General features: G+C 50.9%; 1 protein-coding gene across 1 annotated transcript in view; it reads left to right on the top strand.

The window, feature by feature from the left end:
• SEC14L5 (SEC14 like lipid binding 5) overlaps nucleotides 1-21604 on the top strand; it is a 36789-nt gene extending 15185 nt beyond the window's left edge. The window contains exons 4-16 of the mRNA XM_025859105.2: nucleotides 189-320; nucleotides 1815-1943; nucleotides 2583-2775; nucleotides 5756-5868; nucleotides 8061-8250; nucleotides 10258-10346; nucleotides 10434-10504; nucleotides 12010-12181; nucleotides 15590-15724; nucleotides 16967-17101; nucleotides 17654-17881; nucleotides 18773-18951; nucleotides 20980-21604. Of these exons, the coding sequence (XP_025714890.1) occupies nucleotides 189-320; nucleotides 1815-1943; nucleotides 2583-2775; nucleotides 5756-5868; nucleotides 8061-8250; nucleotides 10258-10346; nucleotides 10434-10504; nucleotides 12010-12181; nucleotides 15590-15724; nucleotides 16967-17101; nucleotides 17654-17881; nucleotides 18773-18951; nucleotides 20980-21088 (1875 nt within the window). The 3' untranslated portion in view covers nucleotides 21089-21604. The remainder of the gene's footprint in view (nucleotides 1-188; nucleotides 321-1814; nucleotides 1944-2582; nucleotides 2776-5755; nucleotides 5869-8060; nucleotides 8251-10257; nucleotides 10347-10433; nucleotides 10505-12009; nucleotides 12182-15589; nucleotides 15725-16966; nucleotides 17102-17653; nucleotides 17882-18772; nucleotides 18952-20979) is intronic.
• Nucleotides 21605-22327: the final 723 nt, after the last annotated feature.

Genomic DNA, 22327 nt, shown 5'->3' with positions numbered 1-22327 from the left:
GGACCAAGTCCTAGGAATTGATTGATGGGCTGGGGACTAGGGCCCAGGCTGGTGCGCAGGCGCCGGGGGTCTCAGGGTCTGGGGGTGGAGGGCGTGGTACAGAATCCGGGCCAGCTGGTGGGCAGGTGCACGGGGTCTCGGCGAAATCTCCATATCCTGCAGGCCCCCCCACTGCCCTTCCCTTGCAGATTGCGGGCGTTGAGCACGTAGTCTTCGTGCAGAGAAACGTGTTGAACTGGAGGGAGAGGACCCTCCTCATCGAGGCCCACAACGAGACCTTCGCCAGCCGTGTGGTGGTCAATGAGAGTTGCAGCTACACCGTGAGCCTGCGCCCCCAGTCCTTGCATCAGCCTAGATCCCCCTCCTCTGCCCCCAGGGCCTTGGCCTTTACAAGATGCAGGACACTGGCTTCCATCTGCAATTCAGATACACAGCTGATACTTTTTTGTTTGTTTGTTTTTAAAGATTTTATTTATTTATTTGACAGAGAGAGACAGTGAGAGCAGGAACACAAGCAGGGGGAGTGGGAGAGGGAGAAGCAGGCTTCCCCGCTGAGCAGGGAGCCCGATGTGGGACTCGATGTGGGACTCGATCCCAGGACCCTGGGATCATGACCTGAGCCGGAGGCAGACGCTTAACGACTGAGCCACCCAGGTGCCCACTTTTTTGTTTGTTTAAATAGTCTCAAGTATTGCTTGGGACATACTTAACAAAATATTATTCACTGTTTATCTGAAATTCAAATGTGGCATCCTGTATTTTGTTGGCGAAACCTGGCAACCTGCCTCCCTCATCCTCTTCTCTCTCTCCTTTCCTTCCTCCATGAAACACACCCTCATTTACAGTTTCTTCATCTGTTTTAAAATGGGGTTAATGATTGCACCTACCACATAGGTTGTGTTGAGGATTAAAGGAAGTAAACTATCCAAACCCCTTAGGAGAGTGCCTGGCACATACTAAGCCCCGTAGGTGTGTTACCTTTCTTTTTAAAAGATTTAATTTATTTATTTCACACAGAGAGATAGCGAGAGCAGGAATACAAGCAGGGGGAGTGGGAGAGGGAGAATCAGGCTTCCTGCGGAGCAGGGAGACCGATGTGGGGCCCGATCCCAGGACCCTGGGATCATGACCTGAGCCGAAGGCAGACGCTTAACGATTGAGTGGGTGGCAGCTTTTTATAAATCATTTTTAGTGCAATATTTCTCAGAGTGAGTTCAGCCAACAGATGAATCAGCATCACCAAGGCTGCTTGGGAAATGCAGGTTTCCAGGCCCCACTCTGGACCCATTCGGCCTAGGAATCTGCACGTTTAACAGACTCCCGGGTCATGTTTCTGCCCACGGAAGTTTGAGAAGTACTAAGCCTGGGTCTGCGTAGTAGCTGTGTCAACAAAGTTTGTCCTTGTTTTTATGTATATATATATATAATACATATATATACACACATATACATATATATAATATATATAAATATATAACAATACATACTTTAAAATATATATCTAGAATATATACTAATTGTGTTTAACTTGCTTATATATAATTGTATGTTAAATATATTACTCATTTAAATATATTATTATATATCAGTTTTTAAGGGAGAGGCATGCAGACACCAGACCCACTTTCTCCCGTCCTCTCATGAGAAGGCTCTTTGTTCTCTAACACTTTCCCTTGTTCTCTGGGTAGGGCTCTAGGTGCTGTCTGCTGTCTGCTCTGGCTGGGCCCACATCACCAAGAGAGCCCCTGGGGCGGGAGGGTGGGCGCAGCATCCCCCACACTGAGACCTTGTCATCACCCCTGCCTGGCTTTCAGGTCCACCCTGAGAATGAAGAGTGGACTTGCTTCGAGCAATGTGCCTCGCTCGACATCCGGTCCTTCTTTGGCTTCGAAAATGCCCTGGAGAAGATCGCCATGAAGCAGTACACAGCCAACGTCAAGAGGGTAAGGGGTGGGCTCCCCTGTCAGTCACAAGGAGGAAGGTACACAAAACCCGCTCTACCACCTGACAACCCCAGTGACATCGGGCAAGATAAATCCTTAACCTTCCTTGGCCTCAGTCTTCTCATCCATAGAATGGGTATCCTAATAATGACCATAACACACAAGATAATGAGTGGAAACTACCCGGCCTGTAATGGAGGCACCATTATCATTATCCTGAAGCCCCCTGATGTTTGGGGCTTCTGTAGTGAACTCTGGACAGAGGAAGAGCTTTCTGTGGTGCTTTGTCCTGGTTAAAATGGTTGCTGTGTACAGATCTCAGACCCATCACTGAGGAGAGAAGCCTTTTCGTGTAATGAAACAGGTGAAATTCATTTTAACGATATATTTTATCCAGCGTGTTATCCATAGAAAACTTATTAATGAACTATTTTACATTTTTTTGTTCTGTACTAACTCTTGGAAATCCCATAGCACATCTCCATTCAGACTGGCCACATTTCAACTGCTCAATAGCCACGTGTCAGGGCTGGGACTGCAGCCAGCTGAGGCTGACGCCCAGGCTGACGCCCTTACCCCCCCCCCCCCCCCACGCTCCTGTCCTGGTGTTCACGTGCCTCTGATCTCTCTGGCTTCCAGGGGAAGGAGGTGATTGAGCATTACCTGAACGAGCTCATCTCCCAGGGCACCTCTCACATTCCCCGGTGGACGCCTGCCCCTGTCCGAGAGGAGGACAACCGCTCTCAGGCTGGCCCGAGGGATCCTGGCTCCCTGGAGGCTGACAGGCCCGGCAGCGCCCCAGGCCCTGCTGCTGAGACAGTTCTTACAGACGGTAGGTCCCTGCGGTGGAGGCCATCTGGCCAGGTCTGTGCCCTTGGCCACCCCTCCCCACCGCCACCCAGTCCCCAAAAGCCTGCTTAGGTTTTGCTCACTCCATGCGGGGGAGAATTGCTTCGGGTCCCCTTGGGAACGGGTCTGGGACCTGGAATGACTCAGCTTCCTCCCTTCCCCGCTGCTTTACCCTGTCTTCCTTCTGGCCCAAGAGCCAGAACTGATTTATTTCTAAATCAGGAGTTGACCTGATCTGGTGCCTCAGGGCTGCCCTTTTCTCTGTTTTTTTTTTTTTTCCTCAACTATTTTTAATTATATGAGTAATGCATGTTAAAAAAAATTCAAATTTCTTGGAAGATGTAAATTAGGAAGTAAGATTCCTTTCTTCTCCTTGAGGCCATAATAGTTTTGTGTTCATATTTCCTAAAATTATCTAGGCATATACATGCACATAATATGTGCATACATACACATATATACAGGCATGCATATGTGTATAACTTACGTTGAGTCAATGAAAGCATGTTATACATTCTACTGGATGTTCTGCTTATTTTCACTTCTTAATGTTGCTTGAAGTCTTCTGTGTCATTGCTTCTGTCTCAGCACTTTGCAGTATTTCATGGTATGGTTGTACCATAACTTACTTATTAATAAACATTTATTGATGATTATTTTTAGTTAATTTAGCTAAACTTCTAGTGATGGACATTTAGGTTTCTGTTTTTAAATTTTATTTTTTTCCCATTTTTAAAAAAATATAAATAATATAGTATATCTACTTAAGGTTATTTTTATATGAGTATATACGTAGCATAAAATGTTTTAAGTTGAATTGTTGGGTCAAAGGTTATATGCAGCCAAAATTTTGTCAGATTTACCAGTTAGACCTACAAAGAGGTCGTACTAATCAGTGTTCCCCCCAAAAGTGCATAGCTGAGTCTATTCCTGACATCACCCTGGCTCCCCACAAGACTGTTACTAAATGTTTTAAACTGAGGGGTGCCTGGGTGGCTCAGTCGGTTAAGTGTCTGCCTTCCGCTCAGGTCATGATGCTCAGCAGGGGGGTCTGCTTCTCCATCTGCCTCTCCACCCTCCCAACCCCCTCTCATGCATTCCATCTCTCTCTCTCTCAAATAAATAAAATCTTTCCGAAAGCAAAAAGTGACCACTGGTAGATGAGTGGGGCCAAATATTATTTTCTTGTGCTTAGTGACTCTGTATTGCTTTTTTGTGAATCTCTGTTCTTGTACTTTGTTTATTTTCCTATTTGCCCACTGATTTCTTACTGCTTTGTAAGAGCTCTTTGTACTGAAGGCAGTTAGCCCTTTGTCATATTTTAGGCTTTTGATGACATGGGAACTGTTCACAATCTAATGTTAAAATTAAAAAAAAAACCCTAGGACACAAAACTACACATACCCCATGAATTCAGTTTTAACCGTATGCAATTAGTGCTCACGATGATTTAGTCTCTCCTTTGGGGCCACTGAAGTGTAGGGCTTGGCTTTCTTGGAGATATGCCATGTAACCAATAATACATCTGGGGCAGTGTTTAGGGAGAACAAAATGCATTTATTCAGCAAACATTTAATCTGTACCAACTGTATATGCACTAGCTGGCTGCTGTGGTACATGCACTTTTAAAATATTTTTAAAAAAATATTTTTAAAAAATTAAAATTAAAAAAATTTTTTTAAAAATTAAAAATTCTGCCCCTTCTTGTGCACATTCTGCGGTGGTCAAGCCCTGTGCCCTACTCATTTTGCACCAGGCTTTTCCTTCCTTGTCTGTTTGTGCTGTCCAGCAGCAGGCAGGTGCTCAGGATGGCTGGCGAGAGGCAGAGTCATGCCCCTTCCATCCTGCCCTGAATCACTGGGCCTTTGTGCTCAAGAGAAAGGGGCCTTGACAGCTGCATAGAGGCCGGAAGGATGCTGGTATCTCCTGCCTCCCTTGTGCTTTCGCCCTCATCCTCTCCACGCTCCCTTCCCATATCCAGCATCCTCACTTCGGACCACTCTGAGGCTCCCCCACTGCACACCACCAGCATCTCTCCTGCTTCTGCTTACCCAGATGCCTACTGACCTCCAGCCCTGGATTTTTTTGTTCTAGAGGGAACCATTGGATCCTGCTACTGGTTGTGCACACATTCCATTTGTTTTCCAATTGTGCAGAGAGAGAATGGGCTGTACTTATGGGGGCTGCTCTTTGTGGACCGCTTACCCACTGCTGAGATGCTCACATGCTGATGTGCCTCACCATGCCAACATCTGCCACCCCAGCAGTTAAGAGTGGGCACCAGGACCTCCATGTTGGAGCCCAGCCTCCAAATGCCTGCACATGCTGACCCCAAACAGCCCAATTGTGTAGGACAGGCCTGAACACTGGGGATGATCTATGCAGCTCCTGGGCTATATTTTGGGGTCAGGGCTCTGTCTATGAAAAGCCTCAAACCCACAAGGGGGATGGGAGTGGGAAGACAAAAGTAACTGTATCTACTGACTGTCTCTTTTATGCTGGGTGCACCACATGCATTCACTTGCTACTTAACCTCTCTTGGCCCCAGTTTTGTCTTCCATGAAGTGGGGACAGTAGTGTGCCCGCCTCACAGGGGTGTTGGGAGAGCTCACTGAGATGATGCCTGTCTAGAAACAATGAGCACATATTGTTGATATTTTCAGAGGGCAGGACAGCTCCAGGGGGTGGGAATTATCTGGATTTCCGAGGGTCAAAGGACACGTCACTTGCCATAGTGAGATCCAGGCTGGCCCTACCATGAGTTTTCAGAACCACCTTGGAAATGGGTTGGCAAGACTGGAGGATGTGGAACCCATGTGGCTATTCTTTGGTGAAAGGGCCACTGTACTCGACGTTTCAGATCCAAGGCGGCCAGTGAGGCAAGCGTTCCAGAAAGGGTAGACCACGTGGAGATGAGGGTGGTATTGCCCTCTGGTCCTGAACTCCCCCATCTTCTCCTGCAGAGGACAAGCTGGATGCAGACTACATTGAGAGGTACCTGGGCCATCTCACGCCCGTGCAGGAGAGCTGTCTGATCCAGCTTCGGCACTGGCTGCAGGAGACCCACAAAGGCAAGGTGGGTGCAGAGCTGGGGTCTACGAGAGCATGTTCAATGACAGCTACTCACCTCAGGCACTGGGGGAGGAAGGGCCAGGTGAATACGCTGATGTAATTAGCAATCCTGGAAACATATTTTGCTTTCTTTTTTTCTTTTTTAATTTAAATTCAATTTAATTAACATATACTGTTATTATTAATTTCAGAGGTGGAATTCAGTGATTCATCATTTGCATATAACACCCAGTGCTCATTATTTCAAGCACCCTCCTTAATGCCCGTCACCCAGTTACCCCATCCCCCCACCCACTTCCTCTGTTTTGCTTTTTTTTATTTTTTTATTTATTTGAGAGAGAGAGAATGAGAGATAGAGAGCATGAGAGGGAAGAGGGTCTGAGGGAGAAGCAGAGTCCCTGCTGAGCAGGGAGCCCGATGTGGGACTCGATCCCAGGACTCCAGGATCATGACCTGAGCCGAAGGCAGTCGCTTAACCAACTGAGCCACCCAGGCGCCCCTGTTTTGTCTTTTTATTATGTATTGTCTCATGTATCTATAACGTGTGCTGTGCATACCACTGATCGCGGGCTTTCTCATCCTCCGCACTGTTGACATTTGAGGCTGGACAGTTCTTTATGGGGTGGGGCTGTCCTGTGCACTGCAAGGTGCTGATTAGCATCCTGGCCTCCACCAGTAGATACCAAGAGCTCTTGTTCCCCAGCTGTGACAACCAAAAATGGCTCCAGACTCTTAAGCCCCATCACATGAATGTCCATTGTGCATGTAGGTCCCAAGCATGGACTTGACCTTCAGCTCTGTTGAATAAGAACTTCGAGCTTGCCCTTCCTTCCTATCCCCTCCCCACGCTGGGGTGGGGGCAGACAAGGGAGACAGGGGGGCAGACAGGGAGTACTTTCATGTTGGGCTGTGATTAACCTATCTGCCCCTGTTTTCTCATCTATAAAAGGGGGATGATGCTGGCATATGCCATCTGGACTGAATTACAAGGGACAACGCACATAAAGTGCCTGGAGTCATGTCTGGCTCAGGATGAGCACTCAGAAAAGGGGAGCTTTCATTGGGGCTGGGTTGCTATTTGCCTAAGGGAAGGAAGGAGAGCTGGCAGGGTCTTACCCTGTCACCTCAGCCTATTAGTTAGTCTCTGGGTTCTGTGTGGTAGGAATGCAGCTTGAGTCAAGGCAGAAAATAAGGAGAGGAGTATTTATTGGCTCATATAACTGTTGAGCAGGGTGTATTCATTTTCTAGGGCTGCTGAAAGAAAATGCCACAAACTGAGTGGCTCGAAACAACAGAAACTTATTCTCACAGTTCTGGAGGCCAGAAGTCTGAAATCAAGGTGTGGGCAGGGTTGGTTCCTTCTGAAGGCTCTGAGGGAGGGTCTCTGCCATGCCACCTCCCTCCTGGTTTCGGGTGGCTGCCGCCAGTCCTTGGCTGATAGATGCGGTGCTCCAGTCTCTGCCTCCATCATCATCCCATGGCCTTCTTCCCCCAGTTTGTCCTGTTTGTGTCCCAATTCCCCTCCTGGAGTAGGGCCCACCTACTCCATTGTGACCTCATTTTAGCTAATTATATCAGTATAGACTCATTTCCAAATAAGGTCCCATTCCGAGGTTATGGGTGGATGTGAATTTTGAAGAAACATCATTCAGCCTCACACAGGGGCCCATGCAACCTGCCTCAGGGATGTCCCGAACCAGGACTCACGCATGGTCGGGACCCCTGAGCTCTTGTATCTGTTTGCTTCTGCTTCATCCCCGTCAGACTTACTTCCCAGTTGAGCTTGGAGCTGTGGCTGCTCGTGGCTTGCAGGCTCACCTTTGCCACTGCAGAGAAAGGGGTTCATGACCCATTCTTCTGATTTAAATTGGGTTTAAATCTGGGTTGTGCCACCCCTGAGGCCATGAGAGTGGAGTGCTGATTGGCAACACCAGCTAAAGCCAGGATGGGTGCTGGGGAGTGGGGAGGAAAAGCAGCTCCCCAAAGGAAAAGAGGTACATGAGGAGGGAGGAGCGTCAGGCAGCCCAAACTCACAGATTTTCCCGACAGTTCACCCCTAGACTGCATCATGGTTAAGTGTATGGTCCTTTTCCCAGCTAAGTGTTTTGCAGATAAGACAGGAGCTACTCATTCTCCATAATTTTGTCCACTGGGTTAGGGAATACCATTCTACGGGCTTTCTCCTTCTTCTCTCAGATTCCCAAAGATGAGCACATTCTCCGGTTCCTGCGGGCTCGTGACTTCCACCTGGACAAGGCCCGGGAGATGCTGTGCCAGTCCTTGAGCTGGAGAAAGCAGCACCAGGTGGATCTCCTCCTTCAGACGTGGCGACCCCCTGCCCTCCTGGAGGAATTCTATGCGGGGGGCTGGCACTACCAGGACACAGGTGCGTCCCTTTACCTACATAATGCAGAGCGCACACTTTGGTCACTGCCAAAGGCGCTTTGAAGGCCACTTTTCATGTTAGCCTCTTATGATTTTTCCTTTTGACTCTCCTGGGCATCTGGAGATGCCCTTGGGGTTCACCCAGCCATGAGGAAAGTAGGGCCAGAATAGACATTTGAGCTGGAAGCAATGTTTCTCACGCAGTGGCAGAGTTAGCTCAGCCTTGCTTTTGGTCTTGGAGACCCCACACATAATGGCTGTATGATTTGCATTAGTGGCCGGGGGCTGCCATAGCAAATTACCACCAACTGAGTGGCTTAAGGCCATAGAGATGTATTTTCTCATAGTTCTGGAGGCAGAAGCCCAAACTCAACCTGTGGGCAGGGCCATGCTCCCTGCAATATCTCTAGGGGAGAATCTCTCCCTGCCTTCTCCAGCTCCTGGTGGCTCCAGGTGTTCCTTGGTTTGTGGTCATGTCACCCCAATCTCTGCCTGTCTTCACATGGCTTCCCTCGGGTTGTCTCTCTGTGTCCTCTCCTCTTCCTGTAAAGACCCCAGGTCATCGTATTTAGGGGCCACACTGATCCAGTAGGATTTCATCTGGAGGTCCTTCACTAATTTCTTCTGCAGGCTATTTCCAAATAAGGTCACATTCAGAGGTCCTGGGTTCACGTGAATTTTTGGAGGACACTGTTCAACCCACCACAAATAACTCCTCTCAGTTTCTTAAAGCTGCCCTTGATTCCAGTGCACATGATGCTTTTCAATGCCCTTTATGTAGAAATTCATATATATCGATTGAGGTGAGTGCTTGACTCTCCTGAAGAACCAGTTGGAGCACTTTATTTTAATATACAGTCAATCCTCATTATTCATGGATTCCATATTTGTGAATTTGCCTAGTCACCCAAATTTATTTGTAACCCCCAAATCAATACTCGGGGTGCTTCTGCGGTCAATTACAACCATGGGCAGAATGGCAAAAAGTCAGTTGTCTGATCTTTGTGTCCTCAAGATGTCCCTCTGCCTTTTTGTTCCGGCTCTCATACTGTTAACAAGAGTCCTTTTTAAAGTCCACTTAGTACTACTTTTTTTTTTTTTTTTGCAATTTTGTAGCTTTTGTGTGGTGTGTGTGTGTGAGAGATTTTTGCTGTTTAAAATGGCCCCCAGGCAAAGTGCAAAAATGCTGGCTCGTGTTACCGAGCACAAGAAGGCTGCAATGTGCCTCACAGAGAAAAAATGTGTGTTAGATAAGCTTTGTCCTGGCTTGAGTGTGGTGCTGCTGGCCGTGAGTTCGATGTTGATGTATCAACAATATATACCCAATAAAGTGTCCTTAATGAGCAATAGAGTGTCCTTAATGAGCATGGCCTCTGAGGCTAGTGTGCCTGAATTTAAGAAATTCAGGACAGGTTATGTATCGATCAGTTAACAAAAATGTTATGTCTAGAGTCTTGCAGGGACCTTACCCCATATTTCTTCTCAAAGCGATGCTTCACTGTTCCCTAAGTCAGTGTTCAGGATCACTTCAGAAAACATCACTACCATGAATAATAAGAATCGACTGTATTCGTATATTCTTCCTTATTTTTCCTATTCGCTTTGGTTGACAGAAAGCTAAGAGCCAACATTATCCACTCTCTCCATATTCCTTCCTAACATGGTTCATCTCTTCTTTTTAAAAAGCTTTAAAATAAACATTTAATTTTAGGACAGGTTTTCAGAAAAGTTGCTGAGGTCGTACATAGAGTTGCCACATGCCCCTCAGCCAGTTTCCTGTGTGATGGAAATCTGTCTCTCTGACACTTGGACACTTTGCTTCTTTTGCCATAACTGGTGTCAGCCCCTCTCGGGAGCAGGCAGAACATTGTCGAATAAATGGACAGGAGGGGCAAGCTGAGCCACAGCCTGGCACCGCCTTCTCCGAGGAGAAGTTTGGGCCTACCCTCTCACCAGCACTCCTGAAATAATGTCCCTTCTCTTTGCTCGGCCTGCCTCGCCTACAAAGATGGCCGCCCCCTCTATATCCTGCGCCTGGGCCACATGGACACCAAAGGCTTGATGAAGGCCGTGGGGGAAGAGGCACTGCTGAAGCACGTGAGTAGGGGTCCCCACTGGATCCCAGGGCTGCCTGTGGGTGGGGCAGCCAAGTGAATGTTTGCCAGCACATTCTCTACTTTCCAGGTTCTTTCCGTCAACGAGGAAGGACAGAAGAGATGTGAAGGGAACACAAAGCAGTTTGGCCGTCCCATCAGGCAAGAACCCCCAGCCAAGAGCAAATTCCCCTGAAATAGTGAAAACAGCCAAGGTTCATTGGGCATAGACGCTGGCCAGGAAGCATGCTAGGTACTTTACAGAAATGTCCTCTCTTAATTCTTACAACAATCCTGTGAGGCAGGGACTATTATTGTCCCTGTTCTTTGTGGAGGGGGAAACGGAGGCTCAGAGGGGCGATGCTCGTCCAAGCTTGCTGCTAAGTGGGTAAGTGGCAGAGCTGAGATTTGAACCTGTTCCTGTCTGCTTCGGGCTCAAGGATGTGAACCCCTGTGCCACATCACCCCCTGGACCTTGCTTTGTGAGGCCAGCTCTGCACCACCCCCAACTGCCGCCTTGACTCTGTCTCCCAGGCAGAGGGACTTGCAGGTGTCACGGCACATCCAGTAACCTCTGTCCCTCTCTGACTTCCCCCGAACTCAGTTTCCCACATGAGTACTTAGAGTGGCACTGAACCTTTCTGAACCGTAGCTTGCTCATCTATCATGTGGGAATAATATCACCAGTCCCAGGGTTTCTTTATGCATCATCAAAAACGACAACCGTTGAGGGATAACGCAAATGCGTGTGTGACACTCTGCAGCAGGTGCTCTCTGAAGTACCTGATTCATGTTGTCCTTATTACACCCCAGGGGGGAGGGGCAGGCAGCACCTGCTACTGCAGCCTTTTATCCTGACGTAGCCTGATCTTTAGGAAAAGTAAGTTTCTTTGTTGTTTGGAGCTTTCCTAAGGAGACATACATTGGTTGGGGTGAGAAATCGATCAATCAGGGTCCGTCCTGATCAGAAATGGAATTCACCCGACGTGGCTCAGATGACAGGGTGTCATGAGGGATTCCTTGCAGCGGTGTGGACTGGATGAAGGGAACAAAGGCAGGATGGAGAGGCTCCTGAGAACTAGCTGCTGCAGTAAAACAGTCATTTCCCTAATGAATTAGTACCAATGAAATGGAGGCACAGAGAGGTTAAGGAACTTGGCCAAGGCCACACAGCCAGCGGCAGAGCTGGGATTTGAATCCAGGCCATCTGGCTCTGGAGTGTGTGCTCTTAGCAGTCAGCACCCTTTCAACAATTGGTAGCAATAACTGGCTTTTATCGAGTGCATGCTATGGCCTGTCCCTGCGGAGAGCTTTACACATACCACCTCATTTAATCCTAGCAACTGCTCGAGATGGGGACTCTTGCTGTCACTGCCACTGTCTTGATGAGGAAATTGCCCATGTCACACAGCTCTTGGGGGTGGAGGTGACACTTGAATTCGGTTGCCTAGCCTCAGAGGCCAGGCTCTGAACCTCCTCCCCACATGGCCTCCCCAGCCGAGGGTCTGGGGTGGTAGGATCCATGAGAGTGTCTTGCCCCTCTACCCCCAGCCCTGCCTTCCTGAGCCTCTCCATCCATTCCTGTCAACTCTGAGACCCGCTGAGGGTGTCAGGGGCCCTGGGAGGTGGTGGAGCAGGCGGGAGTGAGTGGCCCGTCTCTGCTGCAGCTCCTGGACCTGCCTGGTGGACCTGGAGGGTCTCAACATGCGTCACCTGTGGCGGCCGGGGGTGAAGGCCCTGCTGCGGATGATTGAGGTGGTGGAGGACAATTACCCCGAGACCCTGGGTCGGCTGCTCATCGTGCGAGCCCCTCGTGTCTTCCCGGTGCTCTGGACGCTGGTGAGAGCAGGCGCCCGGGCCAGGCCCTTGCCCGGTAGAGATGACCGAGGTGGGGGGTGGGTTCCTTCTGCCTAATTGTTCCGTGTCATTTCTTCTAAGTCACAGCTTTATTGACCTAGAACTCATTGACCATAAGGTTCAACCTTTCAAAGTGCAGAATGCAGTGGTTTTTAGTAGACTCACAGGGTTGTGCAACCATCCCACCATCTAGTTCCAGAACATTATCAGCACCACAAAAGGAAGCCCTGTAGCTATCAGAAGCCCTGCTCCTCCCCAGCTCCTGGCAGCCGTCAGTCTCCTTTCTGTCTCTGTGGATTTGCCTATTTGAGATATTTCACATAAGTGGGATCATACGATATGAGGCTTTTTGCATCTGATTCCTCTCACTGAGCATCATGATTTCAGATTCATCCACGTTGTAGCATGGATCAGTATTTCATTCCTTCTTATATCTGAATACGGTTCCACCGTATGGGTAGACCATGATTTATGTATCTGTTGTCCTGCTTTGTGGACACTAGAGTCACACTCAGGATCGTACAGCGTTCCCAGGGTTCCTGTGAGTCGGCTCCGAGGAGTGTTGGGATCCTGTGCTGTAGGGATTTTAAAACTTTTGCCCAAGACCCACAGTAAGAAATACACGTTATGTTACAACCCAACACAGACACACACACACACACACACACACACCTGCACAGATCCGCAAGCAATGGTTACCTTAACTACGTACAACACCTTCTTCGCTCTTCTATTCCATCCCATTAAAAATAGGCTAGTCACAATGTGCTGAACTGATCTCACAACCATGAGCAGGTTGTTACTGGCAATTGAAAACTACTGCCCTGGGGCCTTGCTACTGGTCCACAGGCCCCTCCGAGGATTCAGTGCCGCAGAAAACCGGAAAACCACTGCTATAAATTGAGGTTCAATCAGGATAGACATTTGAGAGTTAAGTGGATTCAGTGTTTCACTAAGTACCTACTATGTGCCAGGCACCTTCCAGGCCCTGGGGATTCGAAGTAAACAAGCCAGCCACTGTGTCTCCCCACCACTGTCACAGGGCAGGGAGTGATAAAGCAGATAACCCCACACAAGCAAACACTTCGTGGTTCCCTGTGGCAAGGGCATGAGGATGTTCAGGGTTCTTAGAGAGGCTAAGTCAGGCAGGGGGTGACGCAGGGGGTAATTTAGATTGGAAACCGAGGAAGGTCCCTCAGAGGAGGTGACTTGTGGCTGAGACCCTAGAAAGGAGCAGGAATCATACAGGGAAGGGCAGGGAGGAAAGATGGGCCAGGCAACCCACACAGCACGGGCAAAGGCCTGGAGACAGGAATGTACTTGATGCTTTCTGAAAAACTGAAAACCCAGTCCAGAATGGTTGGAGCAAAAAGGAGCAAAAGGAACAGTGGCCCTGGCAGAGGCTGGGAAAATGCTCGGGGACCAGTACTTACCAAGTCCAGGCTGTGGTGAAGGTGGGACTTTGTCCTGGGGCAGTAGGGAGCCATGGAGGATTGTCAACAGGAGAGGATGTGAGCGGACTTCTGGGGCAGAATGTTCTCTAGCTCCTGTGGCTACTTCAAGGCTCTGTTGGGGCTGGGCCGGGGAGCAGCAGCTGTTGGAGGGACCGGCAGGACCCGCTCCTGAAAGCTTTTTATCTTGAGATATCCTGATCTTTGTGAAAATGAAGTTCCCTTGCTGTTTGGAGACCTTTAAGAAGATGTATATTGCGTGGTGGTGGGGGCCAGTCACTTAGGGTTCTGGCCAAAAGTGGGATTCGCCCCAGTGGCTTAATGGGGATGTAACATGAAAGAACTCCTTGCGGAGGTATGGGCAGGATGGAGAGGCCCCCTGGGGCTAGCCCCTGCAGTGAACCCTGACCACCCCCCGGGGGTTGGAGGGACAAGCAGAGGGGATGACATTGTTACTGAGCCCCATGAGAGCTGGAATGGGGTGGGAGTGGGGGTGTCTGGGGCACTGAGGTGGGAGAGAGTGGGGGAAGAAGTACCCTGGCCTCTTTCTCTGTTCCCACCTCCCATCTCCTGCTGCTGCCCCCCACCCCTGCCCAGTGGCCACACCAGATGGAAGCTGGTGGCATGGAGCCAGGTTGCCGAGGCCCGCAGGTGACTGCTTCCCGGGATGGAGGGTGAAGGAGAGTAACCACACAGGTGGGATTCCCAGTTCCCTGTCCATCTTTTGCTTGTGGCATTCCTCGCTGAATTGGCTGGTGCCCTGCCAATATCAAGTCCTTCCTTCCTGCCCCAACTATGTACCTCGTCAGATACCACACCAGCACTGGGGCGGGGGTGTGTGTGTGTGTGCTGTGAATAACAATGGATCGACATGCAGCTTTGAGTTCAGCATTGAAATACTTTCCACCTGGGGTAAACAAAACAGGATCATCCATACAGTGGAATATTATTTAGCCATAAAAAGGACTACGACATGGATGAACCTGGAAACCATGATGCTGAATGAGAGAAGCCAGACACAAAAGGCCACATGTCGTGTGCTTCCATTTCTATAAAGTGTCCAGAACAGGCAAATCCATGGAGACAGAAAGCAGGTTGGTGGTTGCCAGGGGCTGGGGGAGGGGCATGGCGAGGAGCCGCTGATGTGTATGAATGTGTAAAAGGAATGGGGTTTCCTTTTGGGGTGATGAGAAGTCTTGGAATTACAGGAAAGTGGTAGTTATACAACACAGTAAATGAACTAAAAGCCATTGAACTGTTCACTTTAAAATGCTTAATTCTGGGGCACCTGGCTGGCTCAATCAGAAGAGTATGCAACATTGGGGTTCCTCGGTGGCTCAGTCAGTTGAGCATCTGACTTCGGCTCAGGTCATGATCTCGGGGTCCTAGGATCAAGCCCTGTGTCGGGCTCCGTGCTCATTGGGGAGTCTGCTCCTCCTTTTTCCTCTGTCCACCCCCCCACTCCCAGTCATGCACTTGCACTTTCTCAAATAAATAAATAAAATCTTGGGGGAAAAAAAAAGAACAGAAGAGCATGTGACGCTTAATCTCAGGGTCATGAGTTTGAGCCCCACGTTGGGTGCAGAGATTATTTAAATACATAAAAACTTAAAAAACCGGGCGCCTGGGTGGCTCAGTTGGTTAAGCGACTGCCTTCGGCTCAGGTCATAATCCTGGAGTCCCGGGATCGAGTCCCACATCGGGCTCCCTGCTCAGCGGGGAGTCTGCTTCTCCCTCTGACCCTCCCCCCTCTCATGCTCTCTCTATCTCATTCTCTCTCTCAAATAAAGAAATAAAATCTTAAAAAAAAAAGTTAAAAAAAAAACTTAAAAAACCAATAAGATAAAGTGGTTAATTTTTTGTGATGTGAATTACATCTCCATATAAAACAAACAAACAAAAACACCGTTCCATCTTGTCTCCTCTCCCCCCACTTCAGATCAGCCCCTTCATCAATGAGAACACCAGACAGAAGTTTCTCATCTACAGCGGTAGCAATTACCAGGGCCCCGGAGGCCTCGTGGACTACCTGGATAAAGAAGTGATTCCTGACTTCCTCGGGGGAGAGTGTGTGGTGAGTGTATGGCTGCAGGCCCTGGGCTGTGGCCACGGGAGGAGCCAGAGATTGCTGGGGCGGGGCTGCAGAGGTCCAAGGAGGCTGGAGTGGGGCCCTCCGTTGTGTGTGTGGGTGCTGGTACCTGGAGAGGTCATGCTTTCTCTTTTTTGGGGGGCAGGGCTTGGTTCGAAGCTGCCCCAAAGAGAGGTGAGATCTCTCCAAAGGAGGGGCCTTACCTTGTTTCTTTCAAACATAGTGATCCAGATGGAAGTTTCCGGAAGCCCAGAGACCAGGCCAGTCAAAGGTTTACCTTGGCATTCCCCACGCAGTATGTTGCTAGGCAGCAGTCAGAGTTTACCTGCTGACTTTGCACCCTCTGCTTCTGGGAGAGGTGACTCAAACATCCCAGTGGTCTGGACCCTGAAGCCGGTGTACCCAAAGGGATTTATTCCCAACCAGCAGCCCCATGGAGTGGGAAGATCGGCCAACTGCTTCAGGGAGAGGCAACCACAGACCCCTTCTACTTGCCTCCCCCTGGGGGTGAGATGACACAGGAAGGGGCTACCCTGGGTCACGACGGTCTTATCTCATCTGGCTGTGGGAGGGCAGGCCCCTCTCCCTTCTCTAACAGAATACCAAACTCCAAGCTTACTTGATTTCTGAATTTAAAAAAGGCATTTCCGGGCGCCTGGGTGGCTCAGATGGTTAAGCATCTGCCTTCGGCTCAGGTCATGATCCCAGGGTCCTGGGATCGAGTCCCGCATCAGGCTCCCTGATCCTCGGGAGCCTACTTCTCCCTCTGCTTCTCTCTCTCTCCGTCTCTCATGAATAAATAAATAAAATCTTTAAAAAAAAAAAAAAGGCATTTCCTAGGGATTTTGCCAAGCTTGCCCATTTTCTCCACTTGTTGAGATACATATGCATGATTTATGTTTAGCAAATGGGCTTCTAAAACCAGCATGGTAATAAGAGACATGAGCCTGGGGGGCCCGATAAACATGGGTTTGTGCCCAGGCTTAGCCACTTTCTGCTGTGTGATCTCAGGCAAGTGGCCCGACCTCTCTGAGCTTCCATTTTCCTCCTCTGTGAAACAGAAGGAAAGAATAATAGCTTCTATTGCATTGTGGTTCTGGACAGTGAGGTAATGAAAGCCCTGCACCCTACTCACTAAGGGGTTGCTGTGACAAGTGCAGTTTCGGGGGTCACAGAGCACCCTTCTGTGGGTCAGCCAGGCCTGCCACCTTTGTCTTTGTCCCCCAGTGCAATGTCCCCGAAGGAGGGCTCGTCCCCAAGTCCCTCTATCTGACGGAAGAGGAGCAGGGGCACACGGACCAGCTGCAGCAGTGGAGAGAGACCTACCAGTCGGCCAGCGTGCTCCGAGGGGCCCCCCATGAGGTGCTGGGACCTGGGAGGGCCCGCTGGAATCGGGTGTTGTCTTAGGCCAGGGTCCCCTGAAGCAGAGCCTGAGGTGAGGGTTCTTGTGCCAGCGATTTGTTGAGGGTGAGCTCTCGGGTGAAACCTGTAAGGAGAGGTGGGACAGGGTGGGTGTGGGGATGGATGTAAGCACAGGGGCGGTACAGCCGAGTCTTGCCCAGCCTGATCTGAGGGGAGCACTGGGCTGTGCAGAGCATGACAGGTGGGCAGGCCTTTTGTACTCTCATGTCAGTCCTCGGCTGTGGGTCACCCACCCTGTGACAGGGTGGGACCTCCCAGCCATTTCAGACAGAGGCAGGACCATTTGCCCAGGGCAGTTCTTAGACAGTGGAGGCTGGGGGCCTCAGCAGCCCATCCTTCCCGCAGTGGGGACTGGAGACCCAGGTGGGTACTCCACAGCACCTACTGCAGCTGACTTCCCCATCCCAGCTCCCCACTCCTGGTGAGATTCCAGATGGGACTCTCAGACTATGCCTCCCCCTCCTCGCCCCCCGCCCCCGGCCCTCCATGCAGGTTGCGGTGGAGATCCTGGAGGGGGAGTCAGTCATCACCTGGGACTTTGACATCCTGAGAGGGGACGTGGTGTTCAGTCTGTACCACAGCAAGCAGATGCCCAAGCTTGGCCCCCAGGAGCCCGGGGCCAGGGCTGGCGGGCAGCTGACGGACAAAGGCTGGGTCCTAGGTGTGGATTACAGCCGTGTCGAAGCCCCTCTTGTCTGCCGGGAAGGGGAGAGCATCCAGGTTCGAACTCCTTTGTTCATTTATTCATTCATCATACAGGACTGAGTGTTCACTGTGTGCCAGGGTTCTGGCCCTTGACCTCAGGGACCCTGTAGGACAGTCAGGGAGAAAGGACTGGACAGATCCAGAACTCTGGGGACCCCAGGATCCCAGCCTCAGAATCCTCTGGGACTCTTGTTAAAGATGCAGACTGCCAGGCCTCATGCCAGGGGCGTAACTCAGAACCTCTGGGCACGAGGCCTGGACTCTGCATCCCTCACCCTCTCCCAGTGATTTCTGATGTGTTAGTTTCAGAACCTATGCAGCAGAGATGCTCTAAGTCTGGGGATAGAACTCAGATGGATCTTGGAACATGAACCCCCGTTACTCACATGCTGCTCAAGGCCAGGGCTCGCAAGTCTTAGATCACCAGCCCCACTCATTCACTCACACTGCACAAACAGGCTCCGGTGAGCACAGCAGATCTTACCCAGGGCCCCTGAGCAGCAGGCTGTCTTGTACCTCAAACACCAGCACCCCTAGCCCTCCCTGAAGTTGCTCTTGTAACAACTAACACCTCCATTCTCACCGTCTAGGCCTTCCACCAACTCTAACCAACCTGCCAGCTCTCTGCCCAAATCCCTCCTGGGCAGCACAACAAAAGCCCAACAAAATCCAGGCTTTTAACCAATTGCACCTGTTCTCCTGCAACCACAGCCCCACCCCAGGCCTCCACTCCCACCAGATCAGGGGGAGGCTCTCAGCCCCCACAGATACAGGGTTAACAGCAGAGGGGTCAAGGATGACTTCCGGAGGCCCTGTGAGGAAGATCTGTGGGTTCACTGGTTTAGCAAGGGGTTCCCGTCCATCCCCAGGCGGACCAGAGCCTCAGGCAGGACTGCTATGTTTCAGGGCTCCCATGTGACCCGGTGGCCTGGCATCTACTTGCTCCAGTGGCAAATGCACAGCCCCCCTGGCAATGTGGCCTGCAGCCTCCCGGGTGTGGAGGACGTCCTGACGGCCCTGCACAGCCCTGGCCCCAAGTGCAAACTCCTCTACTACTACGAGGTGCTGGCATCTGAGGACTTCAGGTAGGAGGGGCTGGAGTAGGGAACGTGGGCAGGAAGGGCCCCCTCCTCCTCTCCAGGCCAGGCCTACAGCACTTCTGAGGCCCCTTCCTTCTGGGCTGGGGGACATTGGATTCATCTTCCCTACTTGCCTTTGAGCTTATCCAGGGGTGGGGCCCCAGCATTGGTATTGTTAAAATTCTCCAGAGGTTCAGCACCTGTGTGAGCAATCAGATCCAACACTGTGTCCAAATGCTGCTTCAGCTGCAGAACCTCCCCTTCAGATGAAACTCTGGACAGAAGCCCAACATACCAGATTGATTGCTGGGGGAAGGGGAGCCCAAGGCCCTCCTATTTGGAACTCCTCTCACTCCTAGAAACCCATAAAACAGGGCTGGACTGTTCTAGAACATTCTAGAATAGTGTCTCGCAGACACATCTCCCCAAGTGTTGCTTTCAGAGAGGCAGGAAGTGTAGTGGTTAAGACCTCTAGCACTTCCTGGTTGCTGTGTGACCTCAGGCAAGTCACCTGAGTGTCTGAGCCTCAGCCTCCCCATCTGTTAAAAAGGGACTGCTGAAACCCCCACATCACGGGGTTGTCATCAGGAAGAAATGGTTGGGGGAAGACTGCCCTTCACTGAGGCATACAGTAAGCACTTGATAGCAAAAATGAAGCAGAGGGTGAGGAGATGGAGCAGGCAGTTTCTTCAAGGCTTTACATTTTATCTTTTAAAAACAAATGTGATTTTGCATCCTGCTTCATAACATATCTGTTAGTTTCTGTTTTTCTTTTTTTTTTTTTTTTTAAGTAGGCTCCACACCCAGCATGGAGGCCAGCATGGGGCTTGAACTCACAACCGTGAGATCAAGACCTGAGCTGAGATCCAGAGTCGGACACTCAACCATCTGAGCCACCCAGGCGCCCCGTGTTAGTTTCCTTCTAAAAATAATGCTTTATATTCTTTACCGTGGAGTCAAATTGAGGCTCTAGGGGGGTGTCGCATCTGCATCCATATGCCAGGTGGAGCTCCAAGTACCCTAAGGGCACATGCAGCCCAATGTGAGAGATACTGGGCCAGTGTCTTTACTCCAAAGAGAGCCCCACAGCGTGGGAGGGCTGGTGACTTCCTCTCTGGGAAGCAGCTTGTTTTGGCCACTGGGCGCCAGTGCAGGGGACAGACACCCTAGACACTAGCGCCTGGGGGCTGCTGCCTCCAGGAGGGCAGCTGGAGGCTGAAGGGTGGGCCAGATGCTGCTTGCCAGCCTGTCTGGTCTGGTCCATGTGGGGGAACTTTGCTGCCCTGACCTTCAAGAGCTCACAGAGAACCAGGTCAAGGGCTAGTTCCTGGCTGTCCTCAGTAGGCAGGCATTGGGTGGACCCTGGGGGACCAGACACACAATCATGGAGCAGGCGGCCACATGATCACACCTGTCCGTAATTATGAACAGCAGTGGATGCCACGAAGGTACTCCAGTCTGGGGTCCTTGCCCAGGGTCACACAGCTAGGAGGTGCCAGAGGTCTCAGCACAGGGTGCTGTCAGAGCACAGGACAAGGGGCCTGGCATAGGGTGGGCAGGAGGTATGGGGGAGGTACCTGGGAAGTGACATTGGAGTTGAGACCTAGGTGGTGTGCACACAAATCACCTGGTGGGGGGTGGGGAGGGTGTTGTCAGAATGCAGACTGCAGCTCTGGGGCAGCAGAGTCTTCAGCTCTAAGGAGCTACAGGAGGCTTGGTGGTGCTGGCACCCTCTGGGCCATGCTAGATCTCCAGGTCAAGGAAGCCCCTGAATGGTGTTTGGCAGGCTGGGATCTTTGCCGGAGGTGGGGGGGGGGGGGTGGGCAGGAAAATGGGTGGAGCCTCGTTTCTCACCGTAACTTCACTTGCTTTTCCCTCTGCACTTGCCCTCTGTGCCTGGGGTGGTTACCAGCCTTGTGGAAAGAGCCCTGGGGGCTCATTTGCAGCATCACCAGCTTTTCCACTGCTGTGTGTGGGCCCCAGCACTGTATCACCACCAGAAGGTAATGTGCGTGCGACGCCTTTCCTCCCCAGGGGCTCCATGTCCAGCCTGGAATCCTGCACCAGCGGCTTCTCCCAGCTCAGCACCACCACCTCCTCCTCTTCTGGCCAGTCCCACAGCAGCCCCCTGGTCTCCAGATAGCTGGGACTGAGCCCTGTGGGGCAGCCCGCTTGCCTCCCATGTCTGCAAGTGTCCATGGGGTCTGGGACCATGTGGGCTGCAGCCCTGAGTCTGGACACTAAGTTGGGGCATCTGGAGCCAATGGCAATGATCCAGCTCATGCACTCTTGAGGATGCAAAGACAGAACAATCTCCTTTGTGCTTCATGTAAGGAAAACCAAGGAGTGGGTGGGCCACCTTTGGGTCGGCCTGGTCTGGGAGCTCAGGGATATCATCAGGCTCAGCATCCTCTCTCCACCTCTGGCTCTGCTTTCGCTGGGGCAACCTCCTTCTCAGGTGCCCTCCCCATGCAGGGGACCCCATCACCATTAGGCTCAGCTGCGGAAGAGAACCTCTATCTCCCAAAGTTCCATCCAAGCTCCCAGAACAGTCTAATCAGCCTGCCTGGGTCCCACACTGGTCCCTGAACCAATCACAGTTCCCAGGGAAGAGAACACTGATTGGCCAGCAGCAGGGTCCTCTGTCCAATCTGGACCAATCACCATATGGGGATGGGGTTTCAGTGATTGGTCCACCTGGACCACATGCCTGTTCCTGAAGCCAACCACCTGGTTTGAAAAGCATAAGCAGGTTGCCTCTAGGAATACTGGGGTACCCCACAAGAGGGAAAGGACGCTGGGTAGGCAGAAATGACCGTTTTTGCATCTGATTCCATAGCTATGCCCTGTGTCCCAAGACATTCACGGTGAGCAGTTATGAGTTACAGGCTCCACTTTCTGTGGGGAGCAGCCCACCTGGACCTGAAATCCATTGTCCCAGCACTTGGCTAGGAAGTCAACCTAACCACCACTGACTTGAGGAGGGTGGAGAGGCCCAGGCAGTGATGAAGTGGCTCTGTCTTTAAACTCCTCTGGAGGTCCTTCCCCACCCCTCCACCTTGGAGCTGTTTAATTATGCCTTTTTTTGGTTGTAAGTCACAGAGACCCACACAAAAGGTTAACCAGTCATCATCACATGCAACTGGCCAGTCCAGGAGTTCTTGCTTCAGGTAAGGCTGGATCCAGGATCTCAACATGGCATCAGGACTCCCCTATGGGGAGGAGGAGGTTGTGACTTTGTTTTGTCCACCCTAGGGCAAATCTGACCCCTGGAACCAGCTTCGATATTGACAGACTATTCTCTCGTAGCCTTGCTTATAGCTGGAGGTCATTTCTGGTCAACACCCAGAGTCACTGGATCTTGCTCAAGGGGTAGGCTTAC

This window comes from Callorhinus ursinus, unplaced genomic scaffold, assembly GCF_003265705.2.
Source record: "Callorhinus ursinus isolate GAN/ISIS: 27379988/994484 unplaced genomic scaffold, GSC_fseal_2.0 scaffold13, whole genome shotgun sequence".
In the NCBI taxonomy this organism is placed as follows: Eukaryota; Metazoa; Chordata; class Mammalia; order Carnivora; family Otariidae; genus Callorhinus; species Callorhinus ursinus.
The sequence above is the reverse complement of the archived record's forward strand: the minus strand, read 5'-3'. Positions and strand labels throughout refer to the sequence as shown.